The sequence below is a fragment of the Thermobia domestica genome, chromosome 4 (genome assembly GCF_964235325.1).
Source record: "Thermobia domestica chromosome 4, izTheDome1.hap1.1, whole genome shotgun sequence".
Taxonomy (NCBI): domain Eukaryota; kingdom Metazoa; phylum Arthropoda; class Insecta; order Zygentoma; family Lepismatidae; genus Thermobia; species Thermobia domestica.
Genome location: NC_137457.1, coordinates 8,990,508 through 9,015,033, shown reverse-complemented (window position 1 = coordinate 9,015,033; position 24,526 = coordinate 8,990,508). Strand labels below are relative to the sequence as shown.

General features: G+C 37.1%; 1 protein-coding gene across 16 annotated transcripts in view; it reads right to left on the bottom strand.

The window, feature by feature from the left end:
* The window catches only part of LOC145683702 (uncharacterized), a 414,104-nt gene that overhangs the window by 148,626 nt on the left and 240,952 nt on the right, over positions 1-24,526 (bottom strand). For 12 of the 16 annotated variants that reach the window (XM_081755116.1, XM_081755122.1, XM_081755118.1 and 9 more), the window contains 4 exons: positions 23,380-23,523; positions 20,103-20,210; positions 16,694-16,798; positions 12,433-12,522 (listed from right to left, as the gene is read on the bottom strand). In XM_081755116.1, the coding sequence (XP_081611242.1) occupies positions 12,433-12,522; positions 16,694-16,798; positions 20,103-20,210; positions 23,380-23,523 (447 nt within the window). The remainder of the gene's footprint in view (positions 1-12,432; positions 12,523-16,693; positions 16,799-20,102; positions 20,211-23,379; positions 23,524-24,526) is intronic. The other 4 variants (XM_081755125.1, XM_081755130.1, XM_081755117.1 and 1 more) reach the window with 3 other exon arrangements.

Genomic DNA, 24,526 nt, shown 5'->3' with positions numbered 1-24,526 from the left:
GGGCGTCATTAAAATATCTTAAATTTCATATTTAAAATTCAAGGGGTCTATCATAAAAAATTGTTGAAAAATTACTATTCTTTTACGATTTCCTATAAGTATATGCGTTTGGGTGTATACATAAAAACTACAGTACAAAAACAAAAAAACCTGTGGTAGGTTGCCACTAAAACCACTGATGCTATGTAAACGAGTCAGAGCAGGGCAAAGATGGAGTGTCCAGGCGCTACCGAGTGAGTACGTAGAGTATATTTTAAGTTTAAATTCCTTTCAACAGCTAGGCTATATGAGAAGGGACCTTCTGATTAACGTGGAATCCGAATCACATGAGCTCCCGTGGGAACCTATCCCGCTTAGCCACGAAGAAGCTCGCGAATGGGTTCGTGCGAAGGGAGAAGACGCATCAGTGAAGCATACTACGCATACTGTCGTCACTACACATAAGAGAAGGTAGTGGAAACGAGTGGGCTTTAGCGATTATATGAGTTTCAATAGCACTTGTCATGGTTTCATACTAGAAGCACTTCACTTTTAAACATAAAATACTGCTTCCGTACACTGTGCAAAAATGCACCACCGGTGGAAAATATTTTCTAATACACTTATCTTTCAAATGAACTCACTTATTTTATCCGTTAAAAGCACTTGTAATGATTTTACACTAGTACCCCTACACTTGTAAACATAAAAGCCGGGTATATTACTTTGTACTCTACGATATCGCTTACAGAAATTTGTTCTTCATAAATATGTATTTATGCAAAGTACACTGCTCCACAAAACTTAAGCAACCCGAGAGAATGTGGTATAAGAGACGTGTGGGGCCCATTCAACACTGGTTAGTGGCATGCCCATGCACAGAGACACACAGGTAAGGCAAGCACCCACTCTATCGCATAAGCAGCACCGTTGCAAGCGCGATGAACAACTTATGCCATGAGGCATACACCACAGCCCAATAGTGTCCGAGGCTCGAAGCATTGAGTTTGTGGTTCTTGTGTGGGGTACACACCTTGCAATGGCTGGTAGACGACATTTGAGTGACTTTGACCGCGGACGAATAATTGGGCGGTTGGAATTGGGCCGATCGCAAGTGGAAGTGGCGCAGAAATTCAACGTGAACAAAGTGTTATGTCGAGGCTGTGGAGTCGCTTCCAAAATGGAGGTGAAGTCAGCAGACGTCATGGAGGAGGCCGTCCGAAGAAGACGTCGGCAGTCGAGGACCGATTTCTCACAATTTCTGCCAAACGTAACCGTCAAGCTTCATGCCCTCAACTGGCCAATGAGTTGTTTCAGGCTACAGGACAACGAGTGAGTCGTGAAACTGTTCGTCGGCGGCTTAATAGAGCAAGACTGTATGCAAGAAGGCCTGTGCTGTGTGTGCCATTGAAACTGGAGCACAAACGTGAGCGTTACACATGGTGTCAGGAACGTGTTGCATGGGGGGAACACCAGTAGGCGCGTGTCATGTTCTCCGATGACTCGAATCAGCCTGTCGTCATATTCTGGTCGGACTTTAGTATGGAGAGAGCCAAGAACACGCTATCATTCAAACTTCATTGCTGAACGACCGTCCTATGGCGGTGGTTTCATTATGGTGTGGGGTGGAATTGTGCTGGATGGGAAAACGGACCTCCATGTTGTGCAACGTGGCACTTTGACAGCACAACGGTACCGGAATGAAATTCTCAATACACATGTACGCAATTTCCGCGGAGCATTTGGCCAAGACTTCCTGTTCATGGATGACAATGCCCACCCACACGGTGCACATCTTGTGTTCGAGTATCTGGAGAGCGAAGACATTACGCGTATTGCATGGTCTGCATATTCGCCGAACTTGAAACCCATCGAGCATGTGTGGGATGCTCTTGGGCGGCGAATAACGCAGCGCAGTCCACCAGCACGCACTCTCCCTGACCTGCAAACAGCTCTCCTCGAGGAGTGGCGCCATCTACCTCAAGACTTGATCAACACTCTGATTTGCAGCATGGAGGCCAGATGTCGTGTCTGTATAGCTGTTCGTGGTGGTCACACGCCATATTGACTGCCTATGCCCTCGCACAATCCAGCTTCACCTGTTGAGGTATCGTTGTGCTGAACTTTTTGATCACTCTGTACATTCTAACTGTATTGTTCGTCTTCATTTGTGTTGGATTGTGCATCTGGACCGTCTGTTTGTTCATTATACTTGGTGCAGTGATCGTGTCGTCTTATTTTCTGCCACTTTCTTCGAGTTGCTTAAGTTTTGTGGAGCAGTGTATTAAAGATAACCTGTAAATCTTCCAAAGTTTGATGCGTCAAAAGTAACCAGCATTGATTTTTGTGAGCCTATGTGTGTTTGAGAAACATGTAGCACGCGAATAAAGGTAACAATACAAGTGATAAACGTGTTTCTTATTCAACAAGGGGGTTGAAAAGTTTGTGATGTAAGAGATGTGATATTTACTTTTGAGTAATTGTCAGCGCCAGATAAAGAGTTAGTTAAAGCTCATTTCACTAATCCAAGGACTGGGAGTTTAGGTGAGATTCCTTCACTGGCACCAACTGTTAATCCTAAATGAACAGGCCCTAAACCAATTCCCAATTTACCGTTAACTTTCTCACCTAATTGTGCAGCTGGTTTGCCTTCGATAGTAGTTTCTGTTGATTCTACGCTTCCTGTAGGCATAGGTTCTATACTACCGTTACCTGTAGTTCATGCTTCTGAAGTACCAGTTTCGTTGTCAGTTCCACTCCTTGTTAACCAGTGCCACCAGTAGCTGTGGCTCCTGATACTGCAGAAGCATTCGCACCTGCCGTTCCTTCCATGGTTCCTACACCCTCAGTAATACTAGTTTCTGTTTATGATGAGGTATTCTCATCAGTAGTTCTTCCTGAAGAATCTGTACCGCCAATAGCTGTTGCTAGTGATGAAGCATTGAGAATGGAACTTCCTTCTGTTGCACCGTTACCATTATCACCGGTTGTCTAGGAAATGTTTTGTACATTAAAGGATTTGACTCTATCGTTTAGCGCCTTGCTGACATTTTGTTAGTAGTTCCTAGGGTCAGGTTAAGCTGGGACACTTGAAAAACTTCATTTTACGTTTTCAGTAACGAAATTTCACTTTACATACCGGTAACATGTAAGTACATTCTTAAGTCTTAAGTATTTACTTTATGTTTGGTATTTAAGTCAACTAGACGGGATTTGTACCATTTATTACGCATGATTTTCTTTATTGTTTATCTTTCATATTTATGGTAAAGTTTTATTGCGGCTAAGTTTGAGTAAGTTTATAATTAGAGAGTTAGTTTACTAATTATTAGTAACATAATTTTAAAGTTTCCAATTTTAGTTCTTGCCCTTTTTCTCTCTCACATCTTACACATATAGGATTAGCATTTTTCTCAGTATCAACTGAATTATATTTAGTAGAAATAATTGTGCTTTACAAAGTACAATGCATATAGTTTCTTAAGCGCTACTATAGCCAACTGCTTTTAAGTTGGTCAGGAGGAAGCGGCCGATATTAGGGTTACACAGACGTTGCCACCCGAGTGTTAACTAATGTCACATGGTATCATCATGGGAACAAAGGTAGAATAATACGAGCTCTGCGGGGCTTCTAATAGTTGGCGGAAGTTCTACTATACACAACTTCATATTAACTATGAGATCATGAAAAATTCCAGTGTCTAAAAAAGGTTCAACACAATACTAGTTGGACAAACAAACTGGTTGTTGGAGGAAATTACACTACGTAGAATTTCACATTTGCTATGGGCTCCTGAACGCCATACGAAATAAACAATATTGCTGTGTCTAAAACAGGTTCAACACGATACTAGTTAAAGATCACGATACTAATAGACTGGTTAAAGATCCAAATTACACTATGTAGAATTTCACATTTGCTATGAGTTCCTGAATGCCATAGGAACTAAATAATATTACGGTGTCAAAATAGGTTCAACTCAATACTAGTTGAACAAATAAACTGGGTATTGAAGGAAATTACACTACGTAGTATTTCACATTTGTTATCAGCTCCTGAATTCCATACGAAATGAATATTCGGATGTCTAAAATATTTTCAACACAGTACCAGTTGGATAAATAAACTGATTGTTTGAGGAAGTTACGTTAAGCGGATCTTCACAGTATCGATGAACTCCTGAACGATAGGAAATAAATAATATTGCACTGTCTAAAATAGGTTCAACACAATACTAGTTGGACAAATACACTGGCTGTTGGAGAAAGTTACAATAATCAGAATTTCACACGTACGTGAGCTCCTGAATACAGTACGAAATAAATAATATTTGGGTGTTTAAATAGGTTCAAATAAATACTAGTTGGACAAATAAACTGGTTGTTCTTGGAAATTACATTATGTAGAAATTCACATTTGATATCAGCTCCTGAATTCCGTACGAAATAAATAACATTCGGGTGTCTAAAACAGGTCCAACACAATACTAGTTGGACAAATACATTGGTTCTTGGAGGAAATTACACCAAACGGATCTTCACACATATGTGATCTCCTGAATACAGTACGAAATAAATAATATTTGGGTGTGTAAATAGATTCAACACAATACTAGTTGGACAAATAGACTGGCTGTTGGAGAAAATTGCACTATGTAAAATTTTACATTATCTATGAGCTCCTGAATCTCATACGAAATTAATACTGGGGTGTCAGAAATAGGTTCAACACAATACAAGTTGGACAAATCAACTGGTTGTTGGAGAAAGTTACACTAATCGGAAATTCACACGTCTGTGGGCCCCTGAATATCATAAGAAATAAATAGTATTGGGGTGTTTAAATAGGTTCAATAAAATACTAGTTGGATAAATAAACTGATTGTTTGAGGAAGTTACACTATGAAGAATTTTACATTATCTATGTGCTTCTGAATCTCATACCAAATAAATAATACTGTGGAGACTAAAAAAGGTTAAACACAATACTATTTGGACAAATAAACTGGTTTTTCTTCAAAATTACATTATGTGGAAATTCACATTTGCTATCAGCTCCTGAATTCCATACGAAATAAATAATATTCGGTGTCTAGAATGCGTTCAACACAGTACCAGTTGTACTAATAAACTGCTTGTTGGAAGAAGTTATACTAAGCGGATCTTCACAGGTCTGTGAGCTCCTGATTACGGCACGAAATAAATAAAATTTGGGTGTGTAAATAAATTCAACACAATTATATTTGAACAAATAAACTGATTGTTGGAGAAAACTACAATATGTAGAATTTCAATTTTTGTTTGAGCTCCTGAATGCTGTACGAAATAAATAATATTAGAGTGCCTAAAATAGGTTCAACACAACACTAGTTGGACAAATACACTGCTTGTTGAATGAAATTACACTAAGCGGATCTTCACACGTCTGTGAGCACCTGCCCTAATGGCACAATCACATAGCAGGCATATGCCTATCATGTTCCGTCAGGTACATGGGAATGTGTCCAGTATATGCTTTATGTACCTCTGAGAAAACACGTGGATGGCAAGTGATAGTCACAGTCTCCACCCCTACGCACATGTACCTAGGGAACGTGCCTAGTATGTTCTAGTTATGTTCCTCATATCGTAAGCATCAATGAACCAAAAAATCACTCCCCAAAAATATGTTAAATATTCTATATGAGTAATGTGTTTACAGTAAATTAAGGTGAGACTTAAGAACACTTTAAACAAGTAAAAAAAGTGTACTTCAAGGTGGGCGCGAACCACTAACCTTTGGATTACTTGCCGCGTGCTCTGCTGACTTCGCCACGGAGGCAATGACAGCAATGCCCCTTGTAGAGAGATAGATTATTGAGATCTTTTGAATTTGACTAATAGGAGTGCTCCTTTAACCGCGTATATTCGACGATAACCGTTTGGGATCATACAAAATCAACTCGCCATGTAATTTAATAACAAATTGACGAGTATCTATTTACCTTATTTCATGGTTCTTCCATATTCACTTTCAAATGATCGGCAACAGTTGCTATCTAATAAAGTTGATGCGTTTGTTGCTTCTAGTACGCAATTGCTTAGAAAAAGAAACAACAAATTGTATCAAATGTGGGAGATGAATTTAGAATACCTAAATGTAGCATGCGAAGCACATCTTGTGTTGTTAGAGTATCTGAAACAGTTTGTACAATCCGCAGCAAAAAAATCTCCAACATGAGCATGCAAGTTTATTGTGAAACGACGAAGTCTTATGCTCCAAAATAAGTGTACAGGGGAGGACGCCGAAGTTTCTCCTGGAGTGTTTCATGACACTTGAACGTTATGTTGACTCCCTGCGCTGTCAGGGGTAGTTTCACAATAAAGTTACATGCTCATGTTGCAGGTGTTTTGCTGCGGACAATATCTAAAGGATGTACCCAGAACATGACAGATATATGTCCCAAGTGACGATATAAAAACAAATGACTCTTAGAGTGCGAAACTGAGCCAGGTGTATAAATGCAACATTTGTGGTATATAGTTGCAAATATCAATTAGGTATAACAAGTACCTGAAACTGTAGGTAGCTGAAGTATATACTTAGCACATGAATATCATATTGCCAAGTGTCGGGTACCTAAAAACTAGCTGGGACATCTAAATGGCACATGCCTAGCACATCTTGTGTTGTTAGGATGAATACCATATGAAATAAATAATACTAGAGTGTCTAAAATGGATAAATATAATAATATTTTAATAAATAAACTGTTTGAGGAAGTTACACTATGTTGAACTTTATGATAGCTATAAACTTCTGAATGCCATACGAAATAAATATTATCGGGGTGTCTAAAATGGATAAACACAATACTAGCTGGACAAAGAAAATGATTGTTGGAGGAATTTACACTATGCGAAACTTTTCGATAGGTGTGAATTCTTGAATTCCATACGAAAAAAAATAATATTGGAGTATCTGATATGGACAAACGTTATACTATCTTAACAAATAAACAAATTGTTGGAGAAAGTTACAGTATGCAGAACTTCACGATAGATATGAGTTACTAAATGCCATACAAAGTAAATAATATTGTGGTGTCTAAAATAAAATGAACTCAATACTAATTGACCAATATACTGATTGTTGGATTGAGTTACTCTGTGGAGAACTTCACGATAGCTATGACTTCCTAAGTGACATACGAAATAAATAATATCGGGGTTTCTAGAATTGAAAAAGACAATACTATCTGGACAAACAAACTAATTGTTGGAGGAAATTACACTATGCAGAACTTTACGATAGGCATGAGTTCCTGAATACCATACGAAATAAATAATATTGGGAAGTCTAAAATGGGATGAACTCAATACTACCTGGATAAATATACTGATTGTTGGAATAAGTTACTGTACGGAAAACTTCAAGATAACTATGAGTTCCTAAATGCCATACTAAATAAATAATATTGTTTTTGGAATTGAAAAACACAATACTAATTGGGCAAATAAACTATTGGTTGGAGGAAGTTACACTATGCATAACTTTATGATATGTATGAATTTCTGAATGCAATACGAAATAAATAAAATTCCGGTGTCTAAAATGGATAAACTTAATACTATTTTAACTAATAAATAAATTGTTGGATAAAATTACAGTATGCAGAACTTCACGATAGCTATGATTTCCTGAATGCCATACGCAATAAATAATATTGGTGTGTGTAAAATGGAATTAACTTAATACTGATTCGACGAATATACTGATTGTTGGATTAAGTTCCTCTATGAGCAACTTCACGATAACTATGAGTTCCAAAATGCCATACGAAATAAATAATATTGGGGTATATAAATGTGATAAACACAATACTCGTTGGACAAATACACTAGTTGTTGAAGAAGTTCATAGTTTATTGAATGTTTCAATAATTGTGAGCTTTGGAATGGGATAATAGGCGTATGAAATGCGGATACCTTTTTCTCATATGAGAATACAAGAAACATATTTTTTTGGTTGGAAAATAATTGAAAAGATTATTTTTTCGTACAGTAAGAAGAATATTAGGAGGATAACGTAAATATGATGTGGAGACGAGGTTGAATGCGATGGTTTCTCTAAATTGTCCTATTTACTAGAATTACGTTCATGCCAGAAAATACTCCATAAGGGACCTATTTTATTTTAATTCCCTTTCTGCTACAAGACATACTTAAATAGCCTATCAATTAAGAGATATAGTATTGTTTGTTGGCAAAATAGTTAGCTTCAGTTAAAAACAATAATTATAATATTTGTAAAATATCTTGTAGATGAAAGAAGTGATCTATTACTTTGTACTACATTTATTATTAAAAAGAAAGTTACCTTTGAACTATATGTACACTATGTTCATACCCAGAGAGACTATCCAAATATCCATCTTTCATAACCTCCGGTACGGTCATTTTTAGAGAGACTGTTTGGAAGTACGTGATCACTATCCATCAATTTCTGCAGAAATTGGTGCTCAAGTACTGGAGCATTTTTAAACATGGATATTAGAATAGCTGACATATCAGTTACTCAGTAACGCCTTGATCCGACTACGATAGGTCTCATAGTGCTGGGGCCATGAACTTTTAAAATTTATTTGTTTCATGTTTTTGGCACCCTAAAAATCCGAAACTATCCACTTTTGAGCGCTGGTCCATGTCAACTTTTTTTCTTATTCTGCTGTGAGGAATATGTGCCCAAAATTTTGTGACACATTTTGTAAGACCATGTAAGTCTGAATACCACTGATTTTTGCTTTGGAACTTCTTATATACAATAAAAGATAAATTCTGACCAAAGCATATAGTAACTAATTAACAATAGTGCTTATTAATTATTATTTATTAGTTAATTTTATTATTTACGCTATTAATTTTTAGTTAATATATGCTTTGGTCAGCATTTGTCTTTTATTGTATACCATGTAAGTTGTTTCTTTGACGAAAATAAATTTGTAATGGCAAAAGTTTTAATATTTACTTTAAAATATAATAAAAGAATGTTATGTTTCCCAATTTTCCCTTCCAGCAATTCATATAAAATAATATGAAAAAATAATCGAAATAACTCTCTTTGTATTAATAAATAAATATACATTTTCTTTAAGAGAAATCAGTTCTGTAATGAATCTATGCAATATTATAATTTAAGAAATCTATAATAATTTAGAAATATTTAGATATAACTTCTATACCAGATCTTTATTCAAACTATGCAAAATTAATTTGAGCTGAACAACCATAAGGCAGTTGATTTCATACTACCAGAAGATTGTTGGAATTTCTTTCAAAGAACAGCTACACATGAAAAAAACTATTTTGTAGGACCGTAAATAGAAAGTTCTAAAAAAAAGGTTCATAAAATTATACATTTGGAGTATTGTGCTATATGGATCAGAAATATGAAAATAACCAAAAAAGGATTAAAAACAACTGGAAGCTTTTGAAATGTACGTGTGGAAAAGATTGGAAAAATAGCTGGATCGAGCCGAAAATAAATGACAGGGTGTTAGAAATGGTGGAGGAGCAAAGAACAATTTTAGATATTATTAAAAACAGGAAGAAAAACTAGTTAGGACATTGGCTAAGAAGGAACTGTATCATAACGACGTTTCAGAGAATATGGTTGCAGGAAAGAGAGGGAGAGGGCGAAGAAGACTGCAATTAAGGGACGATATTAAAACAGAGAAATCGTACGAGAAGACGAAGAGGTTAGTTGAAGGCCGTGGAGCATAGAAGTGTCTCAGTTGCAGACAGTGACCTGCCAATAATGGCAGAATACCTATGATGACGATGACACATGAATGCGCTGTGAAAGTAAGTAAGAGCTCTTAGCTCCAGTGTTATTATGCCTCTGTCACCGAGCGTCGTTACCTGATACGTAAAAAAAAAAAAGATTACGGAGTTATAGTGGTAGATTCACTATTTTGGTGCGAAAAGGTCTTTGGATTCGATATCTGAGTTCGTGAAGAAAAACATAGTATCTTTGGGTTATCTCGTGATTTTTGCATTATCCTTACATTGCCATACTACTTACAATTTCATGCTAATTTAGTTTCGCTAACTATTCCTCTCATTTAGCTTAAAGAAGGAATTTTACAAGTTTAAACCGAAGAGTTTCTTTCCTTTTTGTTTAGAAAATTTAATATTATATTTTTTTACTAGTGACCGAATTCGCATTCTCTATTTGTGTCTTAATTGAGAATTTATGAAATACCTCTTCTAACTGATACTAATAGCTGTGTCATTTAGCATTTTCTTCCAAAGACTATTAACTACTCAGTAGTGAACCTTTACTTTTAGATTGAACTATACAATGATAGAAGAGTGGAATGATTTTTGTTCAATATTCGACTAAAGACACGATTAATTACAAACGTATTTATTCAAAAATACACTCGTCTAAAACGTAAAGGAATATTAGACTCGAAAGGCAACTTTCTTGTTTGTCCTCTGAATGCTAGACAAAGGGCTGTCACTTCCGTCTCAAATGACGTAGTTGCCACCCCATTTGGAGTCACAGGTGGTCTCTGTAACTGCGATAACATGAAGAAAACTGTAATGGGAGAAGAAACGTGATCGTTGCGTTCTGTTTTATATATTTAGTCCATTCCAGTCAAGGTAAACGTATCATAGCAGCACACCATGGGCTAGAGAACACTATAAATAATGAAATGCGTACTCTGACCGTCTTAGATTAGAAATGAGGCAAAGTCAAGAAGGTGTCATTCGCTACTTGAATATTCTTCACAGTATCATGTCATTATTATAGAATTATTTTCCGGCTGGTGAAAACATTCAAAGTCATTATGACGGAGATCGTCGATTTTCAACAAAGTCCCGTGGGGATTGTTATCTGGTCTTAAATGTGCAATGAAGACTAATAAGTACAGCAAGGACTAGATCTGTCTTCCATCTGCTCAGGACCCCACTTATCAAGACAAACTGTATACCGGTGCTTGCATGAATGTGCATTGTTTGTACGCCTATCCGTCAGGTTCATTTCCCTCACACATGAGCAGTGTGAGGTACGAACGCATAGAGTGGTGTATATTTCAGTAAGTGAACACCAGAACAGTAGAATAGTGTACTCTTCAGTGACGAGCACGAGTAGCTTAGTGAGTGATTCATACCGTTTATTTGTTTGGAGGGTACCAGGAACACGTTACAACTATAATGTTGTTGAGAGACTCAAAAGTGAAGGAGGCTTTATCAAACGGTATGGGTGGGATCATAACAGTATACAACTTCATGTGTTCCAACAGCAATCGGAAACAGATGAGACCTACAAGAACGTCATACTTGTACAGTATATCAGTCAGTTCCGTTCTGTATAGGTCCTAAATTACGTTTTATAGACAATAATGACGTCTGTATGGGATACAGTTCACGAAGGGTTCTGTAGCACGAAGACATTACGCGTGGCAAATACGGGCTCGGGACCTCAATCCCGTTAAGCATGCATGAGACGACCTCGGACAATGGATTCACGTTCACCATTGTCAATTGTTGAATTGCGCACAATGCGTGTTTGAGAGTGAGATGCTTTACCACAAAACGTGTTTGGTGATCTAATCCGTAGCATGGATGCACAGCGTGAGATTTGCATAACTATTCGTTGTAGCGGCAACCCATATTGAATCATTCTGCCAACAAAAACCTGGACTTTTGATGTTCAACAGATGGTGACCTACATGACGTAGGTACATTAAGTCAGATTTGTCAGTGTTCGTGTGTCGTTGTAAGCATTTGTTTTGTCTCCACCTGTTTGTTTTACGCTACTGAGTGATCAGGAATAATTTTGTAGCAATTATTCATAATTGTCACTGTTATTCGCACATTCTCTTAAGTTTTGGAAAAGCATGCATTATAAAAATCTAGTATCACCGAGAAAATTCGGACATACAATGTAACCCAAATAGGCATTAACTAACGAAACAGAAGTCGAAATCTGCTGAAGTCAGGTGCGGAATCAACCTGCGTGTTATGACGTGATAATATTTGCTCAGGTCCAGTTTTATCAACTGTTGCAATCTTCAGTGATTTGTTACTCTCGTAGTCAGTGCTGCCAAAATATTTTACATTGCATCGCAAGACACCTGTCCTTTGCTTTCTAATAGAACTGAGCAACATCTTATTTGAGCAGAAGTAGACTAATAGAAGAACGGGATGTGTGTATCAAAGAATAAGTTACTAATATTCAATGGACGATGCTTTATATATAACAACTTTCCCCATTTTATTTTATCGACAATTGATATATTTCTGTAAAATGCTTTGAGAAGTCTGAAATCCGCATTTTGTTGTAATTAGTTTTCTGAACGAGATGGAAAATTAACAGTTTAGATTGTCAAGCAGTGTGAATTTCATCTTGCTTCGATAGTGCTAATAAATGTTCAGACAAAGATAACATAAGGTTGACTTTACCTCTGTTTCTCCGTCTAAATGCTCCTGCTGAACCACTTCCACTTGCAGAACCACTACCCGATGTGGATGCACTTCCTGAAGCAACAGCAACTGAAGTAGTATAAAAGGACAAGCATTATAAGATATTGTTTTTCCTAAATATTTAGTTTTTAGCATTAATATCATAGTAATTATATCCGATGATTGCTAATGTTCAAGTGTAACATTTCCATATTTCCATCTATCTATCTAGCGCTAGAAATTCGAACACCTAGTAGTCGGGGCGGCGGTGGTTCAGTGGTAGAGCGTTAAACTACCACTGGTGCATGAGGTCCTTGGTTCGATCCCAGTTTTATGATGGACAAACACCGTGTTCGTGAGTTTTCTCGGGTTTGTCCCGTTTCCTCCCATTTTCTTCATTCCATCCATTTTCCATCATCACCATCTCCTTTAGCCTAGCCGACATAATCGTGGGACGTAAAACTCAAAGATTTCATTTCGTTTTATTTAATTTTTGAACACCTAGTACGTCTACCTTGCCAAGTCACCTCCATACCTTTCCCCTCCTTTTTCTAGATGGAACATTTTAAAACGCCGAAACACGTGTGATATTGGAGACTACAATATATATAATAATTGTAGTCTCGACCTCCTTTTTCTTCCCATCCAATTTATTCTTTTTGGGGTAAAATATCAAGAAACACTGAAAAATATGCCTAATTGTTTTAAAAGATAAGTTCACAGAAAAACTTTCATGTCTCTGACCTTCAGATGTTCGGAAATATTGATATTTTAATATTATATTGGTCACTCTTATTCTTTCTTCCTCATCTAAATTGCGAAAATCTGTTCTTAGTGGTACCTAACGTCACAAATGCTGTGTATCATCCAAATTTAAAGCTTCTAGTTTAAACAGTTTGGGCTGGGTGTTAATCAGCCAGTAAGGGATTCATCTTTTATATAGGGCCCCCCTTTATGGATCCTGGCTTTTTGGGCTATTTTTTAGTCTTTCAGTCAAGCAGATACTGCATCGTCACTATTTATCCTAGGATCATGGATCGTACCTCATTCTCTTCAGAATGGAGCTGCCTTTCAAATGGTATTACTTGCATGCCCATACCATATACCAGAGAGGGAAATTGATGTCAAAGGGAAAATTTTGAGGGATTTTTTTTGAAATTTTGGCCCCCTCTAGAGCGGCCCTGTGTGAACGTAGACACCTCAAAAAAATCGGATAAATAGTACTTGGTAGGCTAAATGTGTGTACCAAATTTCAAATTTCTATCTTGAATAGTAAGGGCGGGAGAAATTTTATCAAGAATCCTCACAATGCCCCAAATTACCGCAAAACACCATGATCTCAGGGAAAAAATTTCCTCAGACATCCCTAATTACCCTAGGGTCATGTTTCGCCCATCATTCTCTTCAGTGCTGCCTTTCCCTGATATTGTGACTATTTGAGACCATCGCGAAACAGAGCAGCAAACCGCGCAAAGGAAAAGAAACATTCGTAAAGAAATGTAATCTAGAAATTGCTGGTCTTTCTCATCCGTACACACTTCGTTTCAGATAGTGTTGTTTAAACAGACGTGGGCCGAAATGTCCTTTGTTTACACGAAATAGCAGGAAAATTGAACAGAAACGTACAAAACGGTGTCCAGGAGTGGGCTTCAATCACATGTAGGTTGTGCTTTTGATCACCAATCCAAAATTATATCTCCTACATTCCGGAGTGAGGTGCCGAACTGCTGTTCCATAAGAGATTGTCCTTTGTAGTTTATGTAGTCTCCAAACGAATGCTCGTATCGCGGGTTGCAATTGTGGTTTTCACTGTACCAAACGGAATCCCAGTATTATCGAGAGGCATAATCTGTCAAGGCGGATGCACTTCCATGCACAGACACTGTTGCAGTTACTTGTCGCATGCCATTTATCGTCGGGTCTTGCCCTATTATTCTGTCCTTCGAATACACTTTTGTTTTGTCCGAGTCTTCTACACTTCGCTCCGTCCATACCATTACACATATGTTTTTCGCAATTACATCATTGGTTTTCCTTTTGCATTTTACCATACATTGATATATCATACACCCCGCTTCTCATTTCAATACCTTACGCTATATCCAAGATGGCGGCTTTCAAGACAGCCGCCAAATCAGTGTTATAGCATATCAAATATCTTGATATTCTGGTGCTGCTCATCCTTTCCGTTTTCGATATAAACGGGTATCTTGCGACGTTTACCTTATATCATATTATCGCGTGGTGCGTTATGTTGCGGAGCATATCTCCGGAATTTCTGGATGAGGGCAGCTCCAATTTGGCATATTCTCTTCTTTTCTATTGTGTTCTCTGGGCGAAGTTTGAGTCGGATCTGATCGTGCCCTGTTCTGTACATTGCTTGAAAGCCTTAGTTGCAAGTTTTTCCTCAGTTGAAAGCTGGGCATTTTTTTTTTTTTTTTTTTGTAAGTTATTTACAGAAGTCATGGTATACAATTCATTCAGAATGTGTAGGTTATTTACAGAATTAAAGCACACACAATAAAATTGAATCTAATAACTAATAACCAAAACATCTCATACAAAAGAGGTATATGAATTGCGAATATCACATATTTATACATCAACACACACATGTGCGTAAAAGAAAAAAATACATTCCAAATCATCCGTCTTGGTTGTTACGCAATGCACGATGAACACAATATACTTCCATATGAGGAGAAATAATGCTTATTAATGTCATACGTTCTGGAAAGCAAACCCTGAAATCCGCCAGGTGAAGCATCCAACAGAAGTCAAAAATCAATGAACGTCAAAACAAACAGCATTGCCAGTTCTACACCCAAAAATGTTAGCTGAGAGGGCTCCAAATTATTTGAGGAAGGTCCAATACGTCTATGAAATATCGAACTTGTTTTAAACTGCACCCGAAAGACGATGAGTAATTCTTAATTACTTTCACCTATATGTTTAGAAAAAATATTATTTTTATAAGAAAAGAAAGAGTACATGATAAGGCGTGAAATAAAATATTTATCCTATATCAATCATTTCTCTGTTAAACAAGTATTGTTCGTTTGCAAAGTCTATAAATGTTAGTCATGTTTCGATTTTTGGGAGGTTCGGACCCGGTGGACCCCTCTCGTGGCTACGCCCCTAAGCATTGCTAACTAGTCCCAAATTCAATGTGGATATACTTTCATTTGTTTTCTTCTCTACTACATATTTTCTTTCTTATTTTGTAATTCTGTAATCAGTTTTTTTTTTAATTGTCATTATATTGATTTCCTTTAGTATTAGTCCCGTAATTTAAAAATATGAATGCATAGAAACAAATTCCATTTGTTAATTAGTACTGAAAGAAATTCAGAAACCTTATTTAGCGAGAAAAAAAAAAACCTTATCATTCACTGGAAACCGTGCTGTGTTGCAGAAGTACTGCAACGACCAGAGCCTTAACCTTCTGAGATAGGGGAAAAGAGATTTAACATTTTCTCCAATTGCCGCGCTGAAGGAATCTGGTTGTTGTATGCTCGCTATAACGAAATATAAATTAGAGACTCTGTGACAGATTGTTTTTGCTTTCTAAAATGAATTAACGGAACGGAGTTACAGAAGTAAAAAAAAAAAATGTTATTTAAAGTATATATGGGAGTATTAGAAAGTATGTTTTTTCTGTTCCATACTACTATTGCTAAGAATATTTTTTTCTTGAAATACTTTGGTCCTTGTGCAACGCTGTAACACTAACAGTAGCCGCCACTAGTGGATACACCATTACGACTTGGAAACGAAGCATCAATCCGTGGAATATACTGCATGTCCTTTACTCCGCCAAAAACTCAAAGTTGAGCCATTTGCTGGCGAAGTCTTCTTGACATTCTCCCTCATCCTGCCTATAGTCCGGATTTTGCGCCCTGAGAGTTTTAGCTCTTCCCCAAACTTAAAGATCACCTTATGGGCCAACGCTACAATTTTGACGCGGAGATGGAGTGGTGTCGCCAACAGCCACCACAATTCTTCGCCGACGGCATGTAGAACTTTGCTTCGCATTGGCGCAAGTGTGTTGAAAAATGACGCCACAATTTGTAGCTAACATTGCAAGTTGTCAATCGATACCTGTATCGGTGCTACCTGTTAAACACAAATAAAGGTATCACCTGAATTACCTTCGTAATATTCTGTGTTTGGAAAGAAGGCGTAAAATGAATAACTTAGATTGCTCAGGTCTATTAGTTTAAGAACAGTTTAATATGCAAAAAAGAAAATATGAATTTACCTTTGTTTTTGCCTTTGGTAAATGCTGCCCCTGAGCCACTTCCAGTTGCAGAACCACCACCAGATGAGGATGCGCTTCCTGAACCACTAGCAAAAGCACCACCACCTGCAGAATTATTTACTATTTTTAGTAGCGTATTCTGTCGAAGAATTTGAAGCTTAAAATATATAAAACGATAATCATGCCTGTTGTTCTGTATGGTTGCGAAACATGGTCACTTACTCTGAGGGAAGAACATAGACTGAAAGTATTTGAGAACAGGATCCTGAGAAGAATATTCGGACCCAAGAGGAACGAGAATGGGGAATGGCGGAAACTTCATAACGAGGTACTACATAGTTTATACGGCTTACCCAACATTGTTAGGGTCGTCAAGTCTAGGAGGCTTAGGTGGGCAGGTCATGTAGCTAGAATGGAAGAAAGTAGAAACGCTTTCAAAGTCTTGACTGGAAGACCCATAGGAAAACGACCATTAGGAAGACCTAGGCGCAGATGGGAGGATAATATTAAGATGGATCTCGCAGAGATAGGAATACAAAGTAGAAACTGGATGCAATTAGCTAAGGATAGAAGTCAGTGGAGAGCTTTTGTGAACGCGGCACTGAACCTGCGGGTTCCATAGGCCATAGAGTTAGTTAGTTAGTTAGTTAGTTAGTTAGTTAGTAGCGTAAAATCATTCGCATCGCAAAATAATAGTATACAGGGTGTTTGAAAACAAGACCGACAACGTTTGGGAGGTGTTTCCTGACACCAAGATAATAAAAAAAGTATAGACCGACCTGAGTGACTCAAACGCTTTCTTTTGAAGTTAAAATACCCCCCCCCCCGCCAAAAAATATTAACTTTAAAGGTCTATAGCTCCAAAACTATGTAACCTACCGCTCTCAGGTCGGACTTCACTTAAGAACCAATATGTGTGGCATCCAAAAATACATATTTCAGAATAATAAGGTAGTCACGCAACAATTTTTATGGAGAGAGTATACTGACATATCATTTGAAGTACTCACCAACTACCTCTATAAAGATTGTTGCGGAAATACCAAAAGATTGTGAAACTGGGATATTTGGATAGAGCATATACTAGTTCGTAGCTGAAGTCTTTACCTGATTGCGGGAGGGTACAAAGATTTGAAGCTATGGATCTATAAAGTTTTTTTTTTTTTTTTTTCATGTTTTCAGCAGCCTATAACTCCGAAAGAAAGCATTTGTGCACCCAGGTTGTTCTATACTTTTTGTCTTATGTTGGTGTCAGGGATCACTTCCCAAACGCTGTCGGTGTTGCTTTGAAACACCCTGTATAAATTAAATAATATTTATGCCTAATGTCATAACATTAACATGCTATCATAGATACATTGGCTTTGCTCATGGCTGATCCTGAAACACTTCCAGCTGAAGAACCTTCACCAGATGAAGACCTACTTAACAAACCAGTAGCAACGGTACTGCCACCTGTAGAATTATTTGGTAGCATTAGTAGTATACGATTATTCATATCATAAATTGGTAATATGATAGTTATTTGATATTTTGATATTCATGTCCGATATAATAATGTACTCCAATTGATAACATTTCAATGTAACGTTTCCATACAGGGTGTCCCAGGAGGAAGTGGCAATACTTCGGGAAATGGCAGTATGGGTGATTCTAAGCAAAAAAGTTCATGTGAACATTGTTCCTAATCTCAACGGTTTGAGAGCTACAGGTTGTGAACTATTTTTGATTTCACGTTGATTATTGCTCACCCTGTATTTATTCTACAGAGATGAGACATAGCGCTTTTGAAAGATGAAAGAATTGCGTTTCCAACGGCATGCAACATCTGACAGTAGTCTCTCTAGAAGATAAGTTATTGAAAATTTTGGAATCAGTGCTGCCATCCTATAATCGTACAAAATGTTACATATTCTTAATTTCTCTTTTCAAAAACATCACTGTCACATGCTGCATTCCACTGGAAAGGTCATTCCACCACCTTCAAACCCGCTATGTTTCACCTCTATAGAATAGTTACGGGTAAACAATACTCAACGTAAGGTCAAAGAATTTCTATTAAGTACCTTGAATAGTCTAAGATCGTAGTTTTATTGTCATTAGCTTAAATGATCTGAAGCTATAAAGAGTTAGGAAGATGCGAAATTAATAACTTAGTTTAATTGACTTCCTTCATTTAGATGTATTTCTATCATCATCATCATCATAGGTACTGTGCCATTATTGGCAGGTCACTTGCTGCGACTGAGAAGCTTACATGCTCCACGGTTTTCCGCTAGCCTGTTCGTCTTACAACGTACACGTACAATTTCTCTCTTTTGATATGTAATTGTAGTCTTCTTCGCCCTCTCCCTCTCTTTCCTGCCACCATACTCCCTTGCAGGTCCCTTGTGATACGATTCCGTCTTAGCCAATGTCTCAACCAGGTTCTCTTCCTCTTCTAAATAAGATCTAGGGGGCCGCGGTGGCTCAGTGGTAGAGCGTTCACCTCTGGTGCATGGGGTCTCGGGTTGAAACCCTGCTCCCGCCAAGTGAACTTTGTGGTGGACAAACACCGTGTGCGTGGGTTTTCTCGGGGTTCTCCCGTTTCCTCCCACTTTCTTCATTCCACCATTTCATTTATTTCTCACAATCACCGTCTCCTTTAGCCTAACCGGCATAACCGTGGGACGTAAAACTCAGATTTAAATAAGATCTAACATTGTTATTTTCTTCTCTACCATTTCTAACAGTCTCTCATTGTTCTCCGCTCGACGGAGCTAATTCACTCCATTCTTCTCCACACTCACATATCGAAAGTTTCCAGTTGTTTTTCATCATATTTGCGTCACGACCAAAAGTACATTATGCATACATTATGACTCATATAGTACATTATTTCCCACGAAACATTTTATGCGTCTTTTTCTCAATTCTTTATTCAAGATCCCACAAAATATAATTTTCTTCTTCCCAAAGGATTCTTTTGAAACTCCTACCTTGCTCTTATTTCATGTTCACATTTCCTATCATTACTAATAATGTCATTCTGGTATCGAAAACTAGTCATCTGTTCTATTTGCTCCCTTCCTACTTCTATATTTGGCACGTACCCCTTCGTTCCAATCACTATGGCCTTTGTCTTCCTAACATTTCTTTCCATCCCATATTTTTACAACCTTTCCTCAAGTTTTCTAGCATTTTATTGATTTTCTCTTCAGATTCTGCAATAAACACAATATTATCTGCAAACCGTATACACCTAATTGTTCCATTCCTAAGCAGAACAGAACTCCCCTTCCAATTGCACTCTTCTCTGCCAATTCTTCCCCTATTCTAAGACTTACTTAATTGATTCACATGTAAGTTTCTTATGTTTAAGTGGTGCTAAATATATAACTGAGGTAAGGAAAATATACTGTAAGCTTGCTTTTACCTCTCCTCCTGCTTACGGCTGCTGATGCTGAACCACTTGCAGCTGCAGAACCACCATCACTTGAAGTCGCACTTCCTGAACCAGAGGCAACAGCTACACCATCTATAAAAGTGTTTAATTTAATAAGTAGTGCGAGAACATTATAAAGTGATAGTACCATAATTGTATAGTATTCATGTTTAGTATCATAAATGTACTTTTCTAGGATTGACATTTCCATATATATATATATATATATATATATATATATATATATAAAGGGTAGAAACCAAGCGAGGGATAATAGGGGCTGTAGCAACCTTTGACGCTCAGGTATACGCTGCATATAATGGACTTCAATCCTGCTTTAAACTAGATAAAACGGCAAACTATTTTTTAGCCCCTCCCTTGATTATATCTTGGATCCGACTCTACAGACAAACTTTGGGAGGTGATTCCTTATATGAAATGAAAAAAACAAGTTCTTATAAACAGAGATCGAAAAACATCTCGTTTCAGAGTTATGAAACGCCAGAAATTCGAAAAATCATGTTTCGAAACGCCCTGCCTTAGAAACTATAGGACCCATAACAGGCGGTTTAAGGAATTACACAGGAACTAGTATCCGAACTTTCTAAATATCCATGTTTTACCATCCTAGGCTATCGGCGAAAAGAACGCGATATTAGTACTTAAAGGAGTATCCCTATACGTCAATTTCCTTTTTACAGTTCGTTTCCCCGATAAGGGATGATGGTTAAACATGGATATTTAAATAGCTTGCATACTAGTTCCTTTGTCATTCCTTAAACCACTTGGGATTGGTCCTGTAGTTTCTGAGCCAGGGCGTTTCGAAACGTGAATTTTAAATTTTCGGCGGTTCATAACTCTGAAAGAAGGCGTTTTTGGTGTTAGGAATCACCTTCCAAACATTGTTGTTGTCGTATGTCTCTCTCTCTCTCTCTCTCTCTCTCTATATATATATATATATATATATATATATATATATATATATATATATATATATATATATATATATATATATGGCCGGATATAAGGAGGTGAAAAGGTGCACGGGCACCCCCTTACTTCGTTGTAAATATACACTACCTAAAGTTAGAAGCTAGCAGCGAAAAGAGCAACACTTTCCGAAAATTATTGCTGCCATGCTTCCGTTTGAGCTTAAAACAAAGGGAATTTTTTTTTGCGAAATCGATAGTTTAAGTCAATTTTCTAAAAGTTGATAGAAAATGATTCACTGAGAACAGACACTGAGCATTTCCAGGGTATATACTCATTCACATTACAGATTCATGAAAGCATTTAATACATTCCAATTCGGTTCAAATGTACTGGTAGTTATTTCTGCACCCCCTCAGAAAATCCTGGATCCGACCATGTATATTTAGACGAAGCTTATTGCTAATCGTAATGTTATTTTACTTGTGTCTAAAAACTATATTTTTTAATATCTAGTCTTTCATAATAAACTACATTGTACTTAAAGGATAATGAGCGAGCTTTCATTTCCATTATTGTATAAGCTTTAATAACTGGAGGTTGGATATATAACAAATGATAGCTTTTTCCAGTAGCAGAATAGTTTCACTGTACGCCTGATATTTGGACAACCAACATGACAGCAAATACATGCCCGAAAACATAACATGCCACGATATCCCTCCACTTGGAGGGGGGAAGTATTACTATCTGAGAGCATCACTTAGAGAAACAACCACGAGATAAATCTGCAGAAATTCCATTCAGGTTAAGTTCTAAGGGATAGGAATTAATGCAAAGGAAACGAAAATAATAATACGCATCATGCAGAGACCGTAAAAGTATGGAAAGCTAAAGAAAATGAGAAAAGAAGGAAAGAGCAAAAGACATGGGAATAAATTAAATTTTAACACTTAAAGATAAACAGTCTCCGTCTTTCCCCCTGCCCCCTGCATCTGACTTGGTTTTCCTCCCTTCATATTATAAATCTTTTTCAGTATCAAATGCGAACATAATTTAATTCCTTGAAAAAAGTATAACTCAGCCTAGGCTGAGACTCGAACCCAGGACCCTGAGAATGACAATCACGTACGCCATCCACTTAGTTACACAGGCCATATTAAGTTCGTTCTTCATTACAATGGCCATTATCAAACGTGTTGTTAAATCAGTCACTGTCTGCGAGCTACCCCAGTTCTATTTGAAGTTTATATTTTATTTACAGCCTTTACCCATCTATGGTTAGCAGCCCCCTTGCTTTCATAAAAAAGTATTTGTTCTGTAGATTAAAATCATGAATGAATTAATCTGTACTCTTGGGAGCTTACTGGTGCACCAACATATCTCTCTCTCTCTCTCTCTCTCTATATATATATATATATATATATATATATATATATATATATATATATGTGTGTGTGTGTGTGTGTGTGTGTGTGTGTGTGTCAGATTGATTGAGGATTAAAAGAGTGACTTCGTAAATTTACGAAACGGGTGTTGAAGGAGGTGTCGCAACAGTAATGACATTTTGTAGCGTTATTACGTAACACACGCAGTCTAAATAAAGTTTCAAAACTAAAAGTTGAAAGTTCTGCTGTTGATAAGTCGGTAAGACATCTGCTTGCGAGTGTAGAAGCCCGGGTTCAAATCTGGGCTGGTACGTTTTTTTACTTGAAAATACATTTGTATATGTTTGCGTTTGAATTAATGATTGCTTTCTTTCATATTTTGTAGATTATCTTAAATTAGTAGAGGTTAAGTAAAGTCAGGGAGGTTAAGTTACATATATGTCTGTTTTATCTGTGTGTGCAGTCCCTATTTAAATTCATACATATATGTCTGCTTTATCTGTGTGTGCAGTTCCTAATTAAATTCGTGTTTTTCCTAATTACGAATGCAAAAGTACAATAGTCATCTGTCAAAACAAAAATTAATAATTTAATTAACTATACCCAAGTAATAATATATTCTAACCACAAAATAAAAATCCCAAAAATTAAAATTCCAAAAATAAAAACGACAAGTCCAAGTCTAAACGTCAAAACGTTGTCGATAGTCACAATAGTCCAAGTACTAAGTGCATTCATAAACAAACATGTAAATAATTGGAATCCTGAAATAATTATAGAAATCAAATTTTCCATATTTGTTTGTCCAACTATCATGGATACAGTGAAGCTATTCTGCTACTGGAAAAAGCAATCATTTTTTATATATCCAACCTCTACTTATTAAACTTTCTGACTGTCCATTCTATGATTATTTTGATTACTATCATATTGTACATTCATACTTCTTCCTTTTCCTCCTCCGCCGCCGCCTCCTTTTCCTCCTAACCATACGCCTTCTCCTCCGCCGCCTCCTTTTCCTCCTAACCATACGCCTTCTCCTCCGTCGTCTCCTTTTCCTCCTAGCCATACGCCTCCTCCACCTTTACCTAAAACAAAATCATTTAATTTTTCATTAATATTTCGTTACATAATTATCATATATAAGAAGTTTTGTAAGAAACTATTACTATTTTTAACGCAACGTTCGCTCCAAACCGAATTTTGAGCAAACCCCTAAGTCATTTTTTAGTGATGGGCAGTGGAAATATTTCCGGTGAAAAGGAAAATTTATAAAATGGAAATATTCCGGGTTTTTCCTCTAGCATAAATATTCTCGAAAGGAATTTAGCCCATCAATAGTGAATCGCCTATCCTCTTGAATTTTCCGCTCAATTCTTCCTTTGAACAGTCACAACAGAAGGCAGGCCCGAGCGTTCCTCATCGTGCACATTCGTCCATCCGTCATTAAACATAATGCACCACTTACGAACTGATGCTTCATTCATTACATTTCCATACACCTCAGTGATTTGTCTATACATTTCTATCAGACGCACTTTTCTTGCATTCAAAAATCTTTATCACACCACAAACCTCACACTTGGCGGGATCAGTAAGTGTATCGCACATTTTACCGTCGCACAGCGAAGCAATAACGGACCGTAGCGGATCGCAGCTGGTGCCAGACTGAGGCTAAAGCGTGCCCAGGTCAATAACCCAGCGGCAGGGGGTGGGGGAACACGCGCACGCGCTAGCGCAAACGTTCTTTACTTTCCGAATGACCCTCATATTATTACTTCTTGGTTTTAAATAATTTGGAGGTTAAAAAATTTTAAATTCGTTCACTGTACTATATATAACTATTTGATCATAAGAATTTTTAAATTTTCATTGAAATTTGCACTACATGGTACCAAAGTACTAATTTTTAAATGATGAAAAGGAATCATTTTGTAAAGTAATGTAGAAATACTGTAAAGATAGAGATGAAGTACTATCAATACACCATGAACCACCGTTAGTAATAAATGTCGCTCTGTCTACTGTCTGTGACTCGAATTTGGGTCTCTGAGGAAGAATCAGGTATTGAATAAAGATATCTCTGTATTT